We start from the raw sequence: 19,718 nt of genomic DNA, 5'->3' as shown, positions 1-19,718 counted from the left end.
GAGTTGGGTTCAGGTCCGGACTTATAAGTCCGGACCTGAACCTGAATGTGAGTCCAGGTACGCAGCACTAGCCGTGGGTCCACATTTCAGATGTTACGTCATATCGGACGCACATCTGGATCAGCTCCGTTGTTCCTCGTTTTTAGAGATTTGGGTACGGAGGAAAAGAGAGGGTTTTATTTTCTGACGCTGCATGAGTTCCCCGACACACCGGGGACACATGTTTATGTATAAAAGACATCACAAAGTTCATTTTGCACGATAGGTCCCCTTTAAAGTATACATTATTTTATTAAATAATAAATATACTTTCACATTAACTTTTTTAAATTTCTGTTGAATTATATAAAAAGGATAATAAAAGATAGATAATGAATGCAAGATGTTTTCAAAGTCAGTGAGTGATCATATTAAATTACCGTCATCTCAATTAGGACCAACATAACAGTGATTATGAACTATTACTATTCGTCCCCATTAAACTATATCTACTGTCCCATCACAAAGTGCATCACATGTTCTGATGAAGAGGTGAAGCCCTCCTTCAGACCAACACAAGCCAGAGAGGTTTCTCAGGGTTTCTCTGCCCATGACTCTGACTCACATTCCTGAGGGAGTGATATCCTGAGAGAGCGTGCTCTGCAGCCGCGCCGCACATCTGGATCTGCATTCCAGCTGTTTACACTGAGCCCAGCGAGGCTGATGGAGGTGTTTTTGACTCTTTCCCCCTCACACTGCTCTTTTTCCAGTGATGCAGTTTGTTATTGGGAGTGTTTGTGTTGTGGTTTGACCCGTTGTGAAACGTCTTCTTGGCATATGGAAATGGTTTATAGACAATCCTTGGCAACGTTTTTGCTTTCGACATACCGGCTGGTTAAACAAGCACGTCCAGGCTAAAAATAGAGCGCAGGAAATCTGTTTTTGGGCCTTCACTGGATTCCCAGAAGCATTTAAAGGATTTGAAATATGGTCCTGTTTTTGATGTCTTTTTAGTCACGTGTACGGATCGAAGGGAAGACGTTTTTTCAAATCAAGGCTAAAAACGTTTTTCTGATCATCGTTGCTTTTCCCAAAATCATTTAAAGACACGGGAAGCACCATTTTTGTTAAAGGCTAAGTATGCGTTTATATTAGGGATGCACGATATTGGTTTTTTGAAACCGATACCGATAACTTCCTGCTTCTCAAGACCGATACCGATAACCGATAATAATATAATATATATATATATATATTAAATGTACCTGTAGTTTTTGCACACAGGTGGTACAAAAAAGACTAGTAGTGAGCAAATGACATGAGCATTACTACTATGAACAAAGCTAACCCTGGGGGTCGTCTCTGGCAAGGATTAGGGTTAGGCTTTTTCAAAAGCCTCGTCGATAGGTAAAAGCCCCGGTGCCTTTGCAGCTGGCTTTGGATTCGCCGCTAGTTTAGCAGCGCAGGCGTCTTCGTACGCTTTTAACACACCATCGTAGCCATGGCGATGTTTCAGGTGACTAATCAGGTTGGAAGTATTATAGCTCGTTGCCTTCTTCCCTCCTCGTGGAACTTCTGCCTTGCTTTGTTACAAATAGCAAGCGAACTATCTAACTCTGAAACTTTGAAATAGTCCCATACTACCGACGACATGTTGGTTTACTGTCCTGGCTTCACGGCCGCACACCATTTACGTCACAGCCAGGCGTGAGTTAGGGAGCGCTGGATTTGTGAAGAACTCCCCTCTTCCTAAACCACTAATACCACAGTACTGGCTAAACGGGAGGAGCCGAGTGAAAAACAAGCGCCCCTCATCCCAATCCACCCACACCGCAGGATCTTTTCTTTTTTTTACCCAAAAAATATATTGTATATTATCGGGGCTATTAATACTTTTATCGGGATGACGTCATAATTCCTAATATCGGCCCGATAATTATCGTGCACCACTAGTTTATATTACTTTGAATAAAGTACTGTGGAGCTGCAGAGATATTCCTGCCTAAAAACCGTTTTATATACGAGGATACAGATCCTCTTTTTACTGGCTTCTTCCTCTTTTATGAACTGTCGTTGTTTTCTTTCATTTGTTTTGTGCGTTAATGCTGATTGTAAACCAACTGATTGGCCTTTTGTCTAAAATATGCCTTATTTATTACTAGAGATGTCCCGATCCGATCACGTGATCGGGGATCGGAGCCGATCACGTGATTTTCAAAAGATCGGAATCGGGAGAAAAAAATCGGGGATCGGGATTTTTTTTTTTTTAAATTTTTTTAATTTAATGTTACAAAACAAAAATGACCATGTTCATGTCTTAAAGTCATCCTGAGGCTTTAGTTTTGGTTTAAAATTACACAACATCATGTATGTGTTGCTTTCTTTGGGCTTGTTCAGACCTGGTTGCTTATTTCTCTCAAATCTGGCAACAGAGTGGGCGCAGTGTCTAATAGTAGCAGTAAGCTAACGAGAGGCTACGTTCAGCTGGTGACTCGGGACGGAGAAAATGTCAGGAGTTTGGAAGTATTATAAAATTGAAAGCGAAGGCAGTGTAACAGCCAGATGCAATGTTTGCAAGGCAGAGGTTCCGCGTGGTGGAAAGAACAGAGCTACGTTCAACACGACCAATCTAACACGCCACCTGAGAAACAAACACCAACAACAACACGACGAGTACACAGCGGCCACTCGGGTAACGGCACTGAAACAACCGACACTTTCAGAGACTTTTAAAGGAAAGAGAAACTGCCCCAGAACAGAGAAAAGGCCAACACAATAACAGCCAAGATATCCAGCCGTTATCTGTTACCTTTGTCTTCTCTTAATGCATTGCATAAAGATCGGATCGGGAAAAATCGGTATCGGCAGATTGTCAAAATCAAATGATCGGAATCGGATCGGGAGCAAAAAAAGGTGATCGGGACATCCCTATTTATTACTTTACCTTACATTAAAGACATTAAAGGTCCCATGTCACGGCCATTTCTACTGATCATAATTCCATTGTTGAGGTCGACTAGAATAGATTTACATTGTTCAATGTTCCAAACTCACATCGGTTTCTCACAGCGTCTCTGTATAGTCTGTGTATTCACTCTCTGTCCTACACGGCTTGTTGGAGCTCCTGCCCCCCCCCCCCCTCCCTGTGAGCCCACTGATTGGTCAGCTCGCCCACTCTGTTCTGATGAGTCCACCACCTTTACAGCTGAACATCAGTGATTATGTTTTACAATGGCGTTTGTTAGCAACCAGGAAATGACACCAGTAAGGACAAACAGATGAGAATGCTGCGTGGGGTCTGGGTGCCGTGTTGGAGGGACGTTGCGGGGCTCGCTGCTCCGCCCTTTGAGGCTCGAGGAGCGGACAGTGTGAGCTGGATTACTGGTGTCATTTCCTGGTTGCTGCGTGGGGTCTGAGGGGTCCGGTGCTCCGCGGAGCTCAGCCTGAGTGTGTGTGTGGATTGGTCCATTTGGACGTAGTGACGTGAAACTTCCCCGGAAGAACAAAAAAAAAAAAGAGAAAAATCTCAACGGGGCGGCACAGACACGTCTTTTCTGTGTTAGAGTTGTACTCGCTACAGGGTGTACGTTGAGGGTTTGTGACTCTGCAGACCGTTACCTGAGCTACATAGGGGACGGGTAATAACCAGGGGAGCTTTAAACAGCTAAATCATCTCAACATATTAAATGGCTGTACCATGCATTCAGATTTAAGAGGGGGTGTGTATTGTGCCTTCTGCTAACTCAAGTCTGTGTGTGTGTGTGTGTGTGTGTGTGTGTGTGTGTGTGTGTGTGTGTGTGTGTGTGTGTGTGTGTGTGTGTGTGTGTGTGTGTGTGTGTGTGTGTGTGTGTGTGTGTGTGTGTGTGTGTGGTGTGTGTGTGTGTGTGTGTGTGTGTGTGTGTGTGTGTGTGTGGTGTGTGTGTGTGTGTGTGTGTGTGTGTGTGTGTGTGTGTGTGTGTGTGTGTGTGTGTGTGTGTGTGTGTGTGTGTGTGTGTGTGTGTGTGTGTGTGTGTGTGTGTGTGTGTGTGTGTGTGTGTGTGTGTGTGTGTGTGTGTGTGTGTGTGTGCAGGGACCCTGGCGGGGGCATTGAGATGTCAGACTTCATCAGGCAGGAGACCCCTCCCGTGGACTGCAGCTCCAGGAACTCCTACATCGGGCTGGATTCCAACCAGCAGGTAACAGTCTGCTGCACACTGCCCATACCGCGTGATTATCATTCATCCAAAAAGATAATTGTTATTAAAATTTCTTGAACAATAAAAACAAGACGTGGAAGGTAGGATTTTAGGAATATACTTTTTTTTTTTCTCCCATCATTGCAACTTTAAAGTCTCAAAGCCGTAGGTGATATATTTTTTATTTAGCAGATTGCTTTATATTTGGTTTGTGGGTAGAATGATCCATGTGTTCAACAAACAAAGTATGGCTACGTGTGTGTGTGTGTGTGTGCGTGTGCGTGTGTGTGTGTGTGCGCGTGTGTGTGTGTGATACCTCCGTGAATATTCAAAGCTATGAAGCCGTTTTATTCGGAGATGTTTTTAACCTCTGGATCCCGCGGGTGCTGCTCCTCCTCTCTGGACCGTTTGTCCTCGAGCCGCTGATCCCCCCCCCCACATGCTCAGCTGCTGAGCAGAGAGAGGGGCCACAACTCTCCTCAGTGACGACAGTGAGGAGGAGCGGCTGTTTGAACTACACACACTCTTTAAATATGTTGTAATGATCACACGCCGTGTCAGATTCCTGGCTTGACTCATCTTTTTGTTCACATTTCAGATTGCTTCCACTCACGGCAGAGCAACAGCAGCCAAAGGTACATATGATTCCATTTATACCATGATTTATACTAGGGATGCTCCGGTCGATATCGGCCGATACTCACTCTCTGCCGATCAATCGGTGCTCTCTATAAAGGCCGATCAGGAGAGCCGATCGCATGACGTAAAATACAAGAGGCTTTTCTCTGTGCGGCAAAACAAGCTCTCCAAAATGGCTTCACCGGTCTGGCAGTATTTTAAGGTGTCCAAAAAGACAATAAAATAGCAGTATGCAACGTGTGTGGAGCTATTTGATCTACCTCTGGAACAAGCTAAACTAGTTATACATATGTTTATTCTTCACTGCCTTGTCACTCAGTCATTACTGGGTCAGTGAGCTGCAGGAGACGATACTGACAGGCTGTCATGTCTCCCGTGTTGTTCTCCAAAGTGAATGTAAACTTGAACAATGTACTTCATTTGAATGTAGTAATTATGTTGGTTGTTGTTTGTGGAAGCGCCAGTGAATGAGCCCATGGAAGATCCCCATAGGCCCCGCCCACTTGATCGATTCCGGCGATCGGCCCCAAAATTGGTGATCGGAGCGTCCCTACTTTATACTTAAAGGGAACACGGGCATTTGAGCCTTTGCAGACCATGTCCATGTTGAGAAACCACAGCACACACGACTACAGGAGAGGGAATCGCAACCAGCGACCTTCTTAAGTCTTTCTGTCCTCTCGTTCCTTTATATCGAAGATCAGCAACTCACGCCAGCAAAATCTAGATTGATAAATAGCGCTACAGGTGAGAGACAAAATATGTATTCTTGATTTTGGGCTGGCGTGTCCCTTTTTAATGCGTTCTAAATAGTTGTCCTCTGTGCCAGTTAAAGACCTGTAAGACACATCCCTGGGCAGCTTTAAACTCTCTGTGACCCTGCCATGCAAACACATGTTCTGCGGGATCACCACATCCCTGACCACGATCACCCCCGCTGCGGAGAGGGCCCGACTCAGCAGGACTGTGACCTCAGCGGGCACACCACGATGAGGCCGATTAAGACTGGCACTGCTGAGCTTTAAACAAAATGTAGACACTGTAAGACCCGTCATGGGAGACATTCTCCAGGAAGACAGAGACAATAATTGATCTTCAGGTCGCTTGTCCTCCGTGTTCGAGGACGGTGGCTGAATCACTCAGAGAGGCTGTTCCACGACCTTCTAATCAGCTGGACGTCTTTAAAGACAGGAAGTGGTCTGAGGTGGGACAAAGGCTCTGCTGGGGTTACGCTTTTCAATCGTCTTCCCTTCACTCAGACTGTCCATCACAGTCAGTCACTTTGAGGACCAGTGGTTGAAGGCAGCAGTTCAGTATCTTGCAGGATCCACCCAGAACATCTCGGAGCACCTCTCAGGAGGAGTGATTCTGGGAAGCAGGCGGGGTCATCCTCGGCAGGCGGTTGTGTGCGGGGCCCGGGGATTGTGGGCGCATTAATAATTGATTAAACTCGTCATCTCTTGATTGCTTTCTTCCGATGTTCGCAGGAGATGTGGGAAAGACTTCAGATGACATCAGTCTGACTCTGGTGGAGAGCTGCAGCCACGACCACGGTAAACAAACAAACAAACAAACAGCTTTCTTGTGTACCCGGCTGCAGGTTATAATGCAGAGGTCGCATTGAACAAACATTCTCTGCCATTGACTGTAAATATAGCAGATTGCTATGGCTGATATAAATATATATATCTCTTTCTGTTTATAACCAACTTGTATTTAACAACTAATATATCAAAAATGATAGATACCATAACATGTGCCTGCTGATAAATGTACACACACACACACACACACACACACACACACACACACACACACACACACACACACACACACACTTACTTACTTACTTACTTACTTACTTACTTACTTACTTACTTACTTACTTACTTACTTACTTACTTACTTACTTACTGTGACATTGTGACCGATGAGGACGATCTTCTGTAACTTTAAAGCGAGTCACACTCACCGCTCTGCAGCCTGGTGGGGGTTTCCTCTCAGCGAAGTGAGGGTCTGCAGCATCAGAGTCACATTTAGGAAGATTGCATTTTTCGCGTCTGCCTGTTCGACACACTGCAGTGTTTCTGTGGCCTCAGCTGTCACCCTGTGTTGACATGAAGAGTGACCTCTCTGTTCCTCTCCTCTCTGCCCCTCTCTGCTAAATCTATTAGCTTGAATTGTGTATTATGTTTATTTAATCTTTTTTCTCATTCAAATAAAACTAAAATGACGGTGCTGACTTTGATGTCCTTCTCTCGGTGTCTCTGCAGACCTCCTGTCGGACACTAAGATGTACTGCCTTGTCGCCAACGACTCCTTCGCCTCGCTGCAGCCCTCCACCTCCCTCTGTCCCTCGGAGCTGTCCCGGGAAGCTGCTGACCTCTGCTCCTCTGCGTATCACTTCAGCCTGTCCCACTCCTCTTGTGAGGCCGAGCCCCCCCCCCACGCCTCCCTGCAGTCACAGAGCTACAGGAAGGAGCTCCGGTCCCGGGGTCTCCCTCGGACCTCCAGCTCCGCCGGCTCTGCATTCCCCGACCCGTGTCTGCCAGACTTTGCCCTGTACCCTCCGCCCAGGAGGGGGGGCCTGGACCCCGTGTGTGAGCTGGAGGCGGCCAGGACTCACAGGACGGGGGTGTGTGTGAGGGAGGGGGGGGAGCGGCTGTACCAGCAGGACCAGGCCGTGGCCTCCACCTCTGGGGTGGAGTGTTACAGACAAAAAGAGCCGCGCAGAGTGGCCCGCTCCGCCTCCAGAGAGGCGGGGGAGGGCAGCTCGGGGCTGTACCAGGTGGAGGTGGGAGGGGGTGTGAAAGGCTCAGGTGGGGGGGGGAAGTCTCAGCGGGGGGAGCGCAGCGCTGAGAGCCTGAGGAGCCTGAGCACCCGCAGCAGCGGCTCCACTGAGAGCTACTGCAGCGGCACCGACCGGGACACCAACAGCACCGTCAGCAGCTTCCACAGCGAGCAGACCAGCTCCACCCACGTGGAGAGCCTGCTGTCGCTGTCGGGGGACGAGCGAGCGCGAGACCGAGGGGACACGGTGTCTGCTCCGTCAGGCGGCCGGACCTCCAGCCTCTGCAGCACCATCCCCTCCAGGGAGGCCAACAAGAACCCCCACGCCAACGAGCTGACGGCCAAACCGCCCGCCGACACTCCGCCCGCTCCGGCTCAGGAGCCGCTGGAGGAGCCCGGCATCAGGACCAGTGCTGACGGCTCCACGGGAGCTGCTGACACGGAGCAGCTGCAGGACGACAGCCAGCCTCAGGCTGCCAGCCCCGTCCAGAGGACCTCCTCCCTCTCCGCCGGGCGCAGCGGGCGCCGGCGGATGGGGAAGAAGAGAGCGAGCAGCTTCGACGCCAGCCGGCACCGCGACTACATGTCGCTGCGCGGCGGGGCCAAGCCTTGTAGTGCTGGGTTTCCTGCGGGGGGGGATGAGGACTCGGATCAGAGTGAACTCAGCTGTGCCTCCAGTCTGCGCTCCACCCACCTCAGCACGGACAGCTCCTCCAGCACCTCCCACTCCTGCCACTCCCCCGAGGGCTGCTACCGGGCCCTGAGGGCCAAGCACCACCCCCCCTCCTCCAGAGTAAAGTCTGCGGCGGGTTCTGAGGCAGGAGTTCGGCCTGACGGGAGGCGGCGCACCTCCCGCCGGACCCCCAGCGCAGGCAGTGCCAAAACCCACGCCCGGGTGCTGAGTCTGGACAGCGGTACGGCCGCCTGCCTTAATGACCCCGTCCATCTCGGAGCCCCAGCGGGGCCCCGGCCCCTCACCACCTCCAAGTCGGACCTGGAAGCCAAAGAAGGGGAAGTCCTGGACGCAGCCTCCCTGCTGGGCCGGGCCTCCCAGCTGGAGTCAGTCACTCGCTCCAGAAACAGTCTGCCCAATCAGGCGGTCTTCTCTGAGCCTCAGGACGCTGCTGCTGCCCTGCGGGGTACGTGACACACACACACACACACACACACACACACACACACACACACACACACACACACACACACACACACACACACACACACACACAGCTCTCACACACACATCCTGTCTGCTTTACTCCTGCTGTCTGTTGACACAGTATGTTGATTCATAGTTACCTGCAAGCTGATGGTCAACAAGGCAAACCTCAGTTCCGGTGCATCCTTAACAACATATCCCACTTGTTTAGACATGCGCACTGTTTAGTGAATTATCAGCAGAACTGTTGAACACTGAAACGATCCCAGACAGCTCTGGGGGTTCGGACTGTTTAATTTGTAGCCCTTTTTAATTGGATAGCACACGTCATGCGCACTTTATGGGAGAGCTGCTTCCTGTCTGTTGTGCAAGAGCATGAGGGGAGCGGTGACTGCCTCGAGTTGTTTGGGTGTAATCCTCCAGACCTTTTTGAGTGTGTGTGATGTGTGTGTCTGCAGAAGAGATTGTCGTCTCGCTCGCTCAGTGTAACCATGGGGAGTTTCCATGGAGTTACAGTTGTAGATCAGGGTTAGCATGACGGCATGCGTGTGCTTTGTGCCGAGCTTAGGCAAACAGCAGCTCTCTTATAGAATATGGAGGGATGAACCCCTCTTTAATGCTCACACACGCAGAGCACACAGTGAAATGTGTTCTCTGCTTTTAACCCGTCCTAGAACCAGGAGTCTGGCACTAGGAGCAGCTATTGGACAGCGCCCGGGGAGCAATGGGAGTGAGGGGGGAAGGGGGGTGTCCGGTGCCTTGCTCAAGGGCACCACGGCAGGGCAGGAGGTGAACTGGGACCTCTCCAAGTAGAAGTCCACACTCCATATTTAGGTCTGGTCGGGGACTTGAACCAGCGACCCTACAGCTCACAGTGCAAGCCCCTACTGACTGACACACACACACACACACACACACACACACACACACACACACACACACACACACACACACACACACACACACACACACACACACACACACACACACACACACACACACACACACACACACGAATCATAATGCAGGATATGTCTTGGCATGTCATGTTGGCTATCAATACATCATGATCAGTGTTTGATTACTTCTGTCTGTGGGTCCCAAAGCAATCAAGGTCACAGTCACTTCCCTATAGGGGATCTCATTGGTAGGAGAAGCTCGTGAAGCATTGATTAGTATGTGTACTTCCTTTGACTGGACTCAAAGTCGTCAGTAGTGGTTGTTGGGGGGAAATTGCTGTACTAGAAGTATTTGAATGGCACTCCTCACAACATCTGGTATTGTTATGTCAAATCTTAAATCTAATCGCTAGATTTATGATTCGAACATTTGAAAAAGTATGGTAGACATGTGGAGATTTCCGGCTGAACAAAACGTGCATTTATCAAACCGGTTCGTTTTCCACAGATCTTGTTTTTTACAATATTTGTTGTCGAGGGAACCCATGCGCAGTTTACTTTTCGGGTCGGCCTACACGTCATCACTACACCACTCTATGACAGTAGGCACTAGGCGGTCAGGGTAAATGTAAAGGTGGAACAGAAGCATCAGTAGAGAAGAGCAGCAGCTGACTCGATAGCATCAGAGGAGAAGAGCAGCAGCTGACTCGATAGCATCAGAGGAGAAGAGCAGCAGGCTGACTCGATAGCATCAGAGGAGAAGAGCAGCAGGCTGACTCGATAGCATCAGAGGAGAAGAGCAGCAGGCTGACTCGATAGCATCAGAGGAGAAGAGCAGCAGGCTGACTCGATAGCATCAGAGGAGAAGAGCAGCAGGCTGACTCGATAGCATCAGTGGAGAAGAGCAGCAGCTGACTCGATAGCATCAGAGGAGAAGAGCAGCAGGCTGACTCGATAGCATCAGTGGAGAAGAGCAGCAGCTGACTCGATAGCATCAGAGGAGAAGAGCAGCAGGCTGACTCGATAGCATCAGAGGAGAAGAGCAGCAGCTGACTCGATAGCATCAGAGGAGAAGAGCAGCAGCTGACTCGATAGCATCGGTGGAGAAGAGCAGCAGGCTGACTCGATAGCATCAGAGGAGAAGAGCAGCAGGCTGACTCGATAGCATCAGTGGAGAAGAGCAGCAGCTGACTCGATGGCATCAGAGGAGAAGAGCAGCAGGCTGACTCGATAGCATCGGTGAGGCAGCAATATCTGTTTACAGTCTGCACACCTTAGCCACCAAGATGAGCTGCCAGACCAAGTTCAGCTGCAGCAGAAAAAACCCTCCTGTTTTTCATCTCCCAAACATGTGATGGTCCTGCTGGAAGAGGATCTCGTAGAAATGAAGTGTTTCATTTTCTTTGGTTCACCCCTCGTGGCCAACGTGGAAACGGTCCAGCAGAAGTTATAAGTCTCGCTTTGAAAGCTACATATCTTTTTTTCTTCTGGTAAATGTGTCCCTTTTTGTCGTTGCATGCATGGGTAGGTACACATATGATCATCAATTCAAATGATAGTATACAGATAATGGATATATCTTTCTAATAATTATCAAGTACTCAATGTAGGGCTGTGCGATTATGGCAACAATCATAATCACGATTATCTTTGGTCAATAATTGATATCACGATTATTAAATACGATTATTCATTAACTTTGAAAACATGCATTTATTGAACTTTAAAACAAATTAAAATAATAATTTGAACAGTATCTGTTTAACTGTTGCCCACCCTGAATGTAGAATTCAACTGAAAAACGAATAAATAAAATAAATGATGTATTTATATTTAAATAAATAATATCAAAATAATAAATACCAATAAACAAGATCAACAAATATTTTTGGAGCGCACTTCAACAAGCTACTAAACATCTATAAATATGATAAATAAAAGCAAATATGTCGCAGTGCACGGTCACAACCTAGCAAAGCTAAATAATCGTTTTTTTCCGATTATGTTGTTTTCGTAATCGTGGCAGGCCAAAATCGTAATTGCGATTAAAATACGATTAATTGCACAGCCCTCACTCAATGGAGCCGCAGGGTAATTCCCCTGTTTTATCAAAGATATTTTCTTATTCTCATGCTTACTTTTGTTTACTTCATTTACTAGATCCTTCTATTTAGAGTTTATCAGGTTACCATCTTTCCACCGATTTGTTGTAATGTGTTGAATCATTGCTAATAATCTTTTTCCTTGATCTCTTCTGGGGCTTTTTCTATGTTTCAGTATATCTATGTATTTGATAATGACGTGAGGGACAGGAAATGAAGAGGGGAGACGGGTGGGTGTAATATGCAGAAGAGGTTACAGTGTAGTTTAGTGTTGTCATGTTTTAGCGGACGACCTCCTGCCAGAGAGTCGCTCCATGCTATGTCTTGTAACAAATGGGAAACGCCACCTCATGCACACAAAGCTCTCCCTCTGACCGGCCCTGATGTCTCTCACTGACAGCCCCGGGCAGCGAGGAGACGGTCATATTTCGGCGTGAGCGTAGCACGTTTCGTCGGCAGGCTGTGCGGCGGCGGCACAACGCAGGAAGTAACCCCACCCCCCCCTCCTCGCTCATTGGATCTCCTCTCAGGTACGCCGTGCATGGAGCCAAACCACATCCATCTGCTACAGTGCATGACATGAAGCAGGACGTTATCTCTCATTGGAGCCCGCCTCCTCTCTGCATGTGATGTCTTTCCTCCTTTCATCCTCTTATCAAACCATCTCATGTCCTAAATTCCCACATTTTGAGCACGGATCAAAGAATGGAGTCCTTCTAAAACTTAACGGCTTAAAGCTCGGGCTAATCTGCTCACCGTCTCCTCTCACGATCCGCTCAATAACACACAGGCGCCCCGCTGTATCGCATGGCTCTGACCTTTACGGCGACCTTTCTAAAGGAAAGGGATGAAGATCGTATTGATCATTTAAAAAAAGAAGAAATCAAAGCTTTACGTTTGACCCCACAGGAATGCAGTGGGCGTTGGTTGTTTTACATTTTGAGAGTCCCGAGATGCTCGTTAATAGATTTTAAAATTGTCGGTTTTGCACGAGTTAAGGGCAGTACATCCCTAAAGACAGATATTAATAGGTTGACATTTTTCTTCCAACATAAACTAATAAATATTCATGTTTCCAAATAAAAAGAATATTAGACAAGCATCCGCTTCATTAAGTCCTTAAATGGTAGTAACATGTATTTCAAAAGTTGTATAACTATGCTAGGACATCAAGAGTATGTTTTTTTACATTTTAAAAACATTAATTACATTTTAAAATCTCAAAATATAAATGTATCATTTACCAAATGCCTCTTTCATACATAGATCTTGATAGTGAAACATCTGAGTGTTCAATTCTTCTTAATTTTCCTTTCGAGTGGCTTTTTTGAAACATTTATTTTGCATTAAACTGCAGGACACTTAGTGAATGTGCTTCTTTTAAATGTTCTATTATATATCATCGTGCCCAACTGCACCATTACAGTTCAGTGTTAACTGAGGCGTGCCTGCAGATCAGTCCCTGTTGTAACTTTATGGGATCTGACCTTTGATACTAGTTTTATTCCTCACCACGATTGACTACAGAATATTTCAAACAAACTGTCCGGTTGGAGCACGACTATATCCTCACTAAAGCTCACAGTTGATCTCATTACTCAATCCAAAAGACAGATGTCCATCTCAAACAACCGGCTGTATACCTGCATGTAAAGCAGCAGTGTTACAGAGCACATGAAGATTGTTTATGTTCCACTGGGACACATGTAGCTGCTGTAGTTTATATATTCGCCTGCCAGCCAAGACTCCTGCTTCTGTCTAGCAAGGTCACAGTTCTCAAGGCTGAGCCCAGAAAAAGGTTGAGCAATGAGAACTAGAGAGCAGCCTACCAGGGGTCAATACACTGCAAAACCATTCCCCCTCCATCTGCTCCTCCACCCTCCTGCTCCTCCACTGAAAACACTTCTCTGGCTTTAAGTGGTGCCGCGGACATCTTAGACTTGTTGTCAAACACTTTATGATTCATTAAAATATTGTAATCGTACAATAAAATCATCTATAGAGTCAGTCAAATGATAGCATTGGTTTCCCCAAAAGTGGGCGGGGCCGTAATTTCCGCCCGGATGTGACGTAGGCGTTGCTCTCATCAATAGGTAAAGTAATCTATGAGGGTTACAGAAACATATCTAGCTTTGAGCGCAGAATTTTAGAACAACAATTGTAATATGTTCATAAAGTTGCTGTTTTTGAAATGGTGAAATGAGCCCTAGTCAGAAACGCTATTAATCTGTAAAAGACTAAATTAAATGCCCTTTTTAATCTGCCACTGCATGGATTGGACTTTGCTTAATATCTTAAAGAAGTTTTAGAAAAGGCTTTGTAAAAAGGTAATGCACAGGGTTAACGCTAAATATCATAAAACACATCCGTCGCGACGCCATTATGGAGGTTAATGAGAAAAGCAAGAAAATGTTGTTATTGGTAAATGTAAGGCTCTTATCTGCCTCTGATGCAGTTATATAAGAATGTTGTGAGAAATGAGCCGTAATGTTTGTTTAATATCTTTAAAAAATAAATAATCTCAAAACATATCAGTCATTGTTTTGAAGTAAGGGATCTCCACTCTAACAACCAGCATGTGAATCATATCATCTAAAAAACCCTCTATATAAAGTGGTGCAGGAATGACGTATCATTGTGTAGGACCCTGAAGGCAGCATCTCCCTGGTGCCCTCCACAAAAAGCCAATGGGATTTTGGATTATTGCAGAAAATAATCTGTGTCCAACAAACGTTTATGATGTTTACACGTTTAGTTCAGCAGAATAATCTCCACATATTAACAACACTTAATGATTTCTGAAGTATGAAAGCTAACGTAACACTATGATGGAACGACAGCACGGGCACATGACTTCACGTCACCACCGCTAAGCTAAAGGAGGCTAATGTTGGGCTATAAAGCAGCTACAGCACGGTCACATGACTTCACGTCACCACCGCTAAGCTAAAGGTGGCTAATGTTGGGCTATAAAGGAACTACAGCAAGGTCACATGACTTCATGTCACCACCGCTAAGCTAAAGGAGGCTAATGTTGGGCTATAAAGGAGCTACAGCACGGTCACATGACTTCACGTCACCACCGCTAAGCTAAAGGTGGCTAATGTTGGGCTATAAAGGAGCTACAGCACGGTCACATGACTTTAGGTCACCACTGCTAAGCTAAAGGAGGCTAATGTTGGGCTATAAAGGAACTACAGCACGGTCACATGACTTTAGGTCACCACCGCTAAGCTAAAGGTGGCTAATGTTGGGCTATAAAGGAGCTACAGCACGGTCACATGACTTCACGTCACCACCGCTAAGCTAAAGGTGGCTCATGTTGGGCGTGATGACGGTTAGTCGTCTCATTTGGACACTTGTTAGCAACCACTGTTTTTTAATTCACCAGTGGGTTATTTAGTGACGTATTTGATCTCTTAGCATTAAAGTCTCTTCAGTTTGTGTTAACCACAGACCGACAGATTTCAGGAAAACAAACACATTCTGAAAACCATTGACCTCCAGACCAGGGGAGCCATGTGAGGGTTTAGGACTCATTCCTGCACCACTCTATTTAAATTACCGATGCCCCCCTCCCTCCCATAATAGAGTTGTATCTCAGCACCCCCCCCCCCCCCCCCCCCCCCCCCCCCTTGTGGCCTCCATCTCTTCTCACCTCCCCCCTTCTCCCTTCTCCCCCCACAGTCTTCAGGAGGCTCTCAGCCAGGCCACGCAGCCTTCCTCCTCCTCCTCCTCCTCCCAGGTGAAGAGTCAGCCCTCCAGAACCCCCTCCCAGGTGACCGTGCTCAGCGCAAGCGCCTCCCTGCTGGCCAGGACCGGAAGCACACACCTGGAGGGCTCTCAGGACAAAGGCTCCATCGGGGGGGCCTCCAGCCTGCAGGAAGACTTCGGTAGGGAGCATGAGGAGAGCAGGGGATAGGGGGAGAGTTTCTCAGGACAGTGGGATCAGTAGATTTTTGAGAATCGGATCCATGTTAAGGGTGCGGCGAAAATAAATCGATAATATAAGAATTGAGATTTGTATCTTCTAAAATGCTGAATCCATTCACAACTTTCAAAATCCCCTTTTTTTTTATGCACAATATACTGAAACGCAAGTAAAAGTAGCACTACGTCTACGGCTGCACGATTTGGAGAACATAACTAATTGCAACGACGGATATTGCAACTGCGGTTTGATCTACAAAAAGAGGAAAGGAATAATCAATTGACATCATAATTGTCATTATTGAAACATTTTATGATTTTTTTTTTTAGAAAACTCCACAATACTTCATTCAAAATGGTATTTCTTACACATAATTGGCCTTTAACAATTATTGCACTTATGGATATTGCTGTTGTCCATATACTTTCAATTAATTGTGCAGCCTTCGTCCATTACTGTATCTGTGAATGTATGCAACCCTGAAGTCTGACATGGGTGGAATTAACCCCCTCAAAGCTGCCTAAAGTGTCATGTTTTAGGGTTTTTGGAATCACATATACAATGTATATGTATCCTAAAAAGAATCTTGATTTTGCTTCTTTTGGACAGATGTAGAAGCTCTGAAAAGTGTTTTCGTTTGGTTTGTTGACCACAAAATTACCGGTTTTACAGGTTATCGTTTGTACAATTTTCGTTTTTAATTGGTTTCAAAAGGCAGCAAGCACGAGCTTCCAATTTTTTGGTTTATTTTCTAAGTGTGTTGGTTTGTATATCTTGAAAATATTACATTAGCCGCTTTCACACCAAGTACTTTGCCGTACTTAGTGCCCAGCACTTAGTGCCCAGCACTTAGTACCCCCATGGAACTAAGAGCCGATCGTGTTCACACCGGAATAAGTTTCCTGAGGGTGGATTAGGCAAATGAAGCCGCTGACGTCACTTCTTCTTCTGCTTTGGGTTTACTGGCAGGCCGCAAACAACTTCACGGCGAATACTGCCACCTGAAGTCCCCGGAGTTGGGGACTGGCTTCAGAAGAAGCTTCTGGGAGTCCGAGTTTTACGGTGCGTGGTTTGCATTTCGCCCAGCAAATCCGAAATTGGTACTTTTTTATCCCCAGGATAGTACCACCTCTCTAGCAGGCACTAAACATGAGGGTAAAAGTTCTCTCTTTTGGTGTGAACGCAAAATTCCAGGCACTATTGGAACTAAACGGGAAATGTATAGGGAAAAGTACTCGGTGTGAAAGCGCCTCTTGTTGGTCTCTGAGGATTGAGAACACTTTAAGGCCGAATAAGACCTCCCGAGCATGGTTGCCATGGTTGCCTGGTTGCCCTTCTGTTTATTCTCCACGGTGGATTTAGCAACATGTAGTTCTCCTTGTCCACTTGTTGTTGATGCTTGTAGTAGAGGAGCTGTAGATTTTGCACTAACATCTGTAGCATGGTCAGTAGCGTCTGTAGCACGAAAGCAACCCTCTGATCCGCCATTGTTGTTGTTGTTGTTGTTGTTGTTGTTGTTGTTGGCGAAACACATCAGCAATGACGCGGGGGTGAGCAGCAGAGGTGGGGAGAGGCGGGGCTATGGCGTCATCGTTATCAGGAAATCGTATAGGACGTACACACGGAGCCGTTTGGCCCCCCAGAGCGTTTCGTCCGCAGATCTTTCCACCTTGGGAGCCGTTATCGCTTGAGGGCTCCGTTTCCGCGTTTCCGTGTCGGCCTCGTGTGAACGAACCGTCTCCGTGTAAACGTGGCCTAAACCTTTAAGTTAAAAGGAGCCCTTTGTGCAACACGAATACATCAGAATTCATTAACACGTCTGGTTAAAAGGTTGCATGTTATCTGAGCTTTGTCTTGACATATTTACATGTTGGCAATCAGTTTATTGTGATGTGTGAGATGCAGAGAAATGTGCACTCCTCATTTATACGTCAAATTTAGAATTTGTTGTTTTTTTCTCTGTTGCCCTGGTGATAAGGTTCCTGGTTAAGAATGGAGAATATAGTCTCAGATCTGAAGCTGCGTTCTTATCCTCGCTGCTCTGACGCATCTCTCAGCCCTGCTCGCTCCCCACGCTCCATTTACCGCCTGTGCTTCTGGGAGATCGTCTGTAGCCGATACTTGACCGCCCGTCGTGTTGTTAAGCATATACATAAACACGCTTCTATCCTTCTCGCGGTAATCATTGTAGAAAAGAAACGGTGTGTTGCAAAAGCTGCTCTGCGTCCTCCTTCTGACCCTCTGGTGACTGATTACGGCTCGTACTCATCATGTGTCCCGCCGCAGGGAGCTATTTTCAGAAGCTTAGAGTGTTTGTGTTAGCAATTCTCCGAGTGTTCATAATTCTGTTCTAACTGCAGACGACATCTCATCTCTAACTGTCAGAGGTCAACCGCAACTGAGTACATTTACTCCAGTACTACCATACTTGAGTCCCATGTTGTATTTGAACTTGAGTATTTCCATTTCCTGCTACTTAATACTCTTACTTCACTACATCGAGCTGCTTTAGATTAAAAATACAGCATCTGTTTACCAATGTTTTATTATAGCTCATATACAACTGTATTGATGTCTTGGTCAAGTTTACAAGCTATGGTTGTTTGTACAGCTTGTTGTTTTGTAACATACTGTAGTTGTTGAGCTTCATAGCTGCTGCCATTTCTCAGGACATGTATTTATGTAATCGTTTACTTGGCAGGGACAATGCCCAGTAATGATGAGCACTTAAAACATTCAAATGTGTCGAGCGTAACGGTGCCAGATTTAGCTCTGAGCTCATTTCCATCACATCCCTCACATAAAACATTTAAGAAGATTACATTTTACAAACATAGCAAAAGCAAAATACATGATATGCTAAAGGTGCTAAAGAGCAGCAAGTATTTATCACATGGTAATACAATATAGCAGCTACGACATGTACAGTGCGAGAGGAGATACAAGAGCTACCTACAGTGCTGCGAGAGGAGATGGAACGTCGGTTTGTTTCTCAACTATTCTTTGAGTTGACCTTTGACCCTATGGAGAGTGGGACAAGCAGTAAAGCTCCACTGGAGCAGCAGCTGTACAATACCGCTACTAAACTCCTCTTTGGGATGAGACACGTTAGCTCAGCAGACAGTAATGTAACCGAAGACAGCTGTTTCCTGCACATGTAGTTATTCCCACAGCCTCTGGTCGGGATGTGTCTGTTCTGACTTTGCGTCTCTCTGTTGTTTGTATTCCAGGAAAGCTCACGCCCTCGCTGTACGAGGCCGGAGCCTGTGACATGTCGCTGGTTAACTTTGAACCTGCCACCAGACGAGTCTCCAATAACATATGGTGAGTGTCTGAGAGTATTCCAGGAACAGATATTTCCATCATGGGATTGGAGTTGGTGTGATAATGTCCGGTTTTAAGAGGAGCTAAGAATAATATCTGGCCGGTGACTTGTGGTCGAAGCATGTATGCAGGCCGGGTTATTCATGCACTCAAAAATATAATGATATATTAATACTCATGTAAACAAAGATATTATACCTGGTTTTATGAGCTTGCTACTTCCTGTGCCCATGCTATGGACATCACTAATGGTGAATAAATACATATATTTAAAGCCATATCGGCCGTTTTTCATTGTTGTTTTTATTGGAGAATACATTTTTTTTGAGAATCTGATATTTCTGGGTTAAGATATCTTGACAGTGCTTGAATTGCACTCTTAAAATGCTGTATGAATGTTCCTTTCTTAATATTTAGTTGTTCACATCTTCCTGATCTGTGTCTGGTCTTGATGCTGCATGTTTCCCCTCCTGTGTGCACTCACTGCTCCGTGACTCTCGCTTTGAAAACCAAAGAGAAGCAAAGCAGAAAGCTCATTGGCTGTTTGGTTTGAGGTATCAGGAAGGAGTGCAGCAGGTGCTCGCCTCCATCAGTGTGTTCACTCTCTCTCTCTCTCTCTCTCTCTCTCTCTCTCTCTCTCTCTCTCTCTCTCTCCCCCCCTGCAGGGACACCGACTCCCACCTCTCCAGCTCTACCTCAGTGCGCTTCTACCCCCATGAA

At 46.4% G+C, this 19,718-nt stretch overlaps 1 protein-coding gene across 1 annotated transcript in view; it reads left to right on the top strand.

The window, feature by feature from the left end:
• The window catches only part of pcnx1 (pecanex 1), a 52,071-nt gene that overhangs the window by 9,251 nt on the left and 23,102 nt on the right, over positions 1-19,718 (top strand). Inside the window, exons 3-11 of the mRNA XM_071201661.1 lie at positions 4,049-4,154; positions 4,753-4,789; positions 6,281-6,346; positions 7,067-8,722; positions 12,144-12,273; positions 15,431-15,636; positions 16,644-16,736; positions 18,905-18,998; positions 19,664-19,715. Of these exons, the coding sequence (XP_071057762.1) occupies positions 4,049-4,154; positions 4,753-4,789; positions 6,281-6,346; positions 7,067-8,722; positions 12,144-12,273; positions 15,431-15,636; positions 16,644-16,736; positions 18,905-18,998; positions 19,664-19,715 (2,440 nt within the window). The remainder of the gene's footprint in view (positions 1-4,048; positions 4,155-4,752; positions 4,790-6,280; positions 6,347-7,066; positions 8,723-12,143; positions 12,274-15,430; positions 15,637-16,643; positions 16,737-18,904; positions 18,999-19,663; positions 19,716-19,718) is intronic.

Source organism: Pseudochaenichthys georgianus, chromosome 22 (genome assembly GCF_902827115.2).
Source record: "Pseudochaenichthys georgianus chromosome 22, fPseGeo1.2, whole genome shotgun sequence".
NCBI classification, from domain to species: Eukaryota; Metazoa; Chordata; class Actinopteri; order Perciformes; family Channichthyidae; genus Pseudochaenichthys; species Pseudochaenichthys georgianus.
The sequence above is the reverse complement of the archived record's forward strand: the minus strand, read 5'-3'. Positions and strand labels throughout refer to the sequence as shown.